The 4,000-nt window shown below is 38.8% G+C and overlaps 1 protein-coding gene across 1 annotated transcript; it reads right to left on the bottom strand.

Moving 5' to 3' along the window:
- On the bottom strand, positions 1-3,577 carry LOC146919786 (protein FAR1-RELATED SEQUENCE 5-like). The gene is made up of 3 exons (XM_085713189.1): positions 3,047-3,577; positions 330-2,856; positions 1-240 (listed from the first exon to the last, which is right to left on the bottom strand). Exons 2-3 carry the CDS (start codon positions 2,850-2,852, stop codon positions 205-207), a joined length of 2,559 nt encoding a protein of 852 aa, XP_085569315.1. The 5' UTR covers positions 2,853-2,856; positions 3,047-3,577; the 3' UTR covers positions 1-204.
- Positions 3,578-4,000: the final 423 nt, after the last annotated feature.

Raw genomic sequence — 4,000 nt, 5'->3', positions numbered from 1 at the left:
TAATAGTAAACAAGTACTGTAATGATGTAATTCAATTAAGATTAGCGACGTTATGTCACGAGTCGGTATTCAAAATACATAATATTACATCACTTTACTAAATCCAACATTCAAACACAAATTCAAATACATAACATTACATCACTGAATGAAGTGACTTATACTTCAATACATAATATACTACGTAGCATCACAACACTCTCGCTACATAAACTGCATAAACTCCGCCGGCGCATGTTCCTGAAATACAACATTTTAACAACATAAATTCAGAATCATCACTCATAATATTATAAAAAAAAAAAAAAATCCGCTTAAAATATACTTACATGTTCATCAACATTGTTCACATTTTGAGTGCCACCCGTTCTTCGCAAACATGTTTTCTTATTATGACCAGGATCACCACATGCAGAACAATGGGCGACACGCCTATTGTTTGTTCCACTAGTGGAGCCAACACCACCACCTCTACCTTTGGTTCTGACAGAAACAGGATTTTGCAAATTTTCTTCCACCACGTCCTCTTCAAGGTTTGTCGTGTTATCACTTATTATGCCTCTCTTTTGTTCGGCTTTCAAAATAGCTGCAGCCGCAATGTCCATGTGCTCTTTGTAGTCATTACCGTTGTCAACGACTAATTTAGACAATCTCCCCCATCTAAACATCAATGCTCCGTATCTTGTTGCATGGTGCGAGTCCCAATATGTCGGACGACCATTTGAGATGCTACCTAATACATCCTTAGCATTCTTTGTCCATCTACTCAATACAAGGGATTCAGGCAACTCAGCAAAATCAGTAAAAACCAAAACTGCAATGATATGCTCACATGGAATTCCAAATGACTCCATCCTCCGACAAGCACACCTGAAAATTTCTTCTGAAGGGTTAAATGATACACGCCACTCCCGGTCCGGTCTCCTGTACTTACTAACAGTATAAATGTGGTACCCACATGTTTCTTTCGATCCAGTTACGACCATGGCAGAAGATCGGTTGATTAACATCTGATATTTACAAAATATCTCTTTCGTAAATACCTTCGCACCAGAGGCCTCAAGTTTAGGGAATCTTGTAATGAGAGCAGGATCACCATAATCACTTTCAAAGTCTGCTTGGACCTCTCTATACCGCATGAAGTTGAGACAACGGTGATAGTGTAGTAAAAAATCTGCCAAGTTGTAACGAGAATGAACAAACTTCCCCATCTCTGAATGCAACCCCTCGCATCGAGATGTAGTTCTGAAGCCTGCAAAAAAGTGGCCACGTATATGTGCTGTTGCCCATGCCTTTCTCTTCATATATGTTTCTTTGATCCAATTGTTGTCATGCAATCCAAATGAATCAACATTTTCAGCCCACTTCCTGGAAAATTCTCCAATCTCATAGTCACCCAACATACACTTTCTAAATTCATTCACAAATGCAGGATCGCCTATGTTGGACGATGCATTGCGAATCAAGTGCCACGCACACAGTCTATGATAAGCATTTGGAAACACTTGTTTTATGGCATTCTTCATTGATAAATCACCATCAGTGATTACAGCAGTTGGCGACTTTCCAGACATTGCTTCCAAGAACCGTGAAAGCACCCAGACATAAGTTTCTTCCTTCTCATCAGCAACAATAGCTCCACCAAAAACAATAGTAGAGTTATGATTATTCACACCAGCAAACACAACTAAAGGGCAATGGTATTTGTTCTTACCATATGTTGCATCAAATGCGACTACGTCGCCATAAATTTGGTAATCAAGACGACTTTTTCCGTCACACCAAAACAGGTGTTGTAGTCTACCTGTAGAATCAGTAGTGTGCTTGAAAAACATCATGGGATCATTTGAACCCAATCCACGAAGATAATTTAATGCAGAAATTGCATCTGACTTTCGCAAACGCCGTTGTCTCGCTAATTGATTATACAGATCTTTCCTCCGGAAACCAATTTTATCATATCCTCCTGCTTGATTTGCAAATGAAGCATATATGCGATTAGGTAAAATACCACTTTTTAACATATTGTTCATTTGCATTATGTCTGAATCTGTCATTACGCAGTGTGAAGATAGCAGTCCACAATGTTCCTGCGATACTAGCTCATGGTTGTGCTGGTTATTAAAAACTGTAGCAGACCAGCGATTTGTGAAACTGTTTATGTGTACCCGAAACATAGCTTGACATCCACATCGAGTATAAGGTCTTGGCCGACGCTTTCTATTCGCCTCAGTTATTTTCATTTTCCTATATCCTTCTCTATGGCAAACAAATGTGCGTTGCACTACTTCTCCTGATTTGCAATATAGCAACTTGCCTTTGCGAACTGTGAATCCATTCGCTCTTCCATAGGATTTATAGAACTCATATGCAATCTCTAGGCTTCCAAACTCAATTCTCCTTACAAATAGAGCCCCTAAACCAGTCAGGTCCAATGCCGCAATGTCATCAGCACTATCAACTTGGATATGTTGGTTTTCATCGTCACTTCCATCTTCTTCCATGTCACCATAGTCTACCCCTTCTGCCTCACTTCCATCTTCTTCCAAGTCACCAGAGTCTACCACTTCTTCATCACTTCCATCTTCTTCCATGTCACCATAGTTTACTACTTCTTCATCGCTTCCATCTTCTTCCATGTCACCATAGTTCACCCCTTCATCATCTCCGGGTTGACCACTACCTCCATCTTCTTCAAACTCACCATTGTCTCCGCTTTCGTAACCACTTCCATCATTTTCCATGTTACCATTGTATTCCCCCTCTTCAAGCCTAACATCTTCTCCAATGTCTGCCCCTTCTTCATGACTTCCATCAATAAATTGACTACAATCAAAAGCTCTGTATTCCATGCCCCTAAACAACAATTAAATTAAATTTTTAATTCTAAATTAAATTGTCGTTTTATTATCAATCTAATACATGAATTCAAACAAAACATAACAGATTTTACTCCCAACTAGCATAACAGATTTTACTCCCAACTAGCATAATATTTCAAGGATTCAAACAATTTCGAAGGAAACAAAAATAATTGGAAAATTACCAGTTGCCGGTGATGGTGAGTGACTAAAAAATAGTTTCGATCTGCAAATTTTTCGTGCGGGACAATAACTTTCGTAGTTATTTGTTCTTTTGAGCTCGCCGTTACTTGCGGTTGTTATAGTTGAGTGAGAAAGAGAAAGGGTAAATGTCGTCGCAGTACCGGCGACGGTGAGTTGGGAGAGAAAGAGAACTTTCGATCTGAAAAGAAAGAGGTAGATAAAGCGTTGTAGATGGTGGTAGGTCGCAGCCGGTAGTGTTTGAGGAAGATTTTTGAAGAATCGCCGGTGAGAGTGCCGGAGAGGTTGCCGGCGACGGGGAGTGACGGAGAAGTGTGGATCTAAAAATGATTGAATGTGGGACAATAATGAGTTATGTTTTGATTGTAATGGGTTAGAGTGTGGAGAGGTGCATGTGTTCTCTTGCTGATGTGGAGAAAATCCAATCCATTTATTTAATCCTAAGGTTAAAAAAAAGCATCTTTGCTCCCTCACTAGATGAGGGACCTATTGGCTCCCTCATGTTAGCCTCCACCATCAACATAATCAAGATACACCTTTGAAGGGCAATGGTGTGGGCAAGTTTCCAACAGCTATTTGAACTTATCTAAAACTTCAGTTGTTTATTCTCTTTCTTTTATAAGGAGGCCTGTGATTTGAGGTCTAATATGCGTGGTCATGGTAAGAGGAAATAATTTTTTTCACAAAGACCTTTTTGAATTGATCTCAACTACGGAACACTGACTTCAACTAAGTTTGGCTATATCCCTCAAAGAATAGGAGAACAAGAAATAAAACTTGGGAAATGCTAACTTGTTAAGTATTTCACTAATAGAAATTTTGTATTGGAAATTATGTAAATTTATTGTTCAAAATGTTTAATATTAAATTTTTTTTCAGTAAATTCTTACAATTAATGAAATGAAATTAATGCTTAACATATGCCCTTATGACACATG

This window comes from Medicago sativa, chromosome 5 (assembly GCF_051527215.1).
Source record: "Medicago sativa cultivar Bolivia chromosome 5, Bolivia_mono, whole genome shotgun sequence".
Lineage (NCBI taxonomy): Eukaryota > Viridiplantae > Streptophyta > Magnoliopsida > Fabales > Fabaceae > Medicago > Medicago sativa.
Note: the sequence above shows the minus strand (reverse complement) of the source record. Positions and strands in the feature narration are given on the sequence as shown.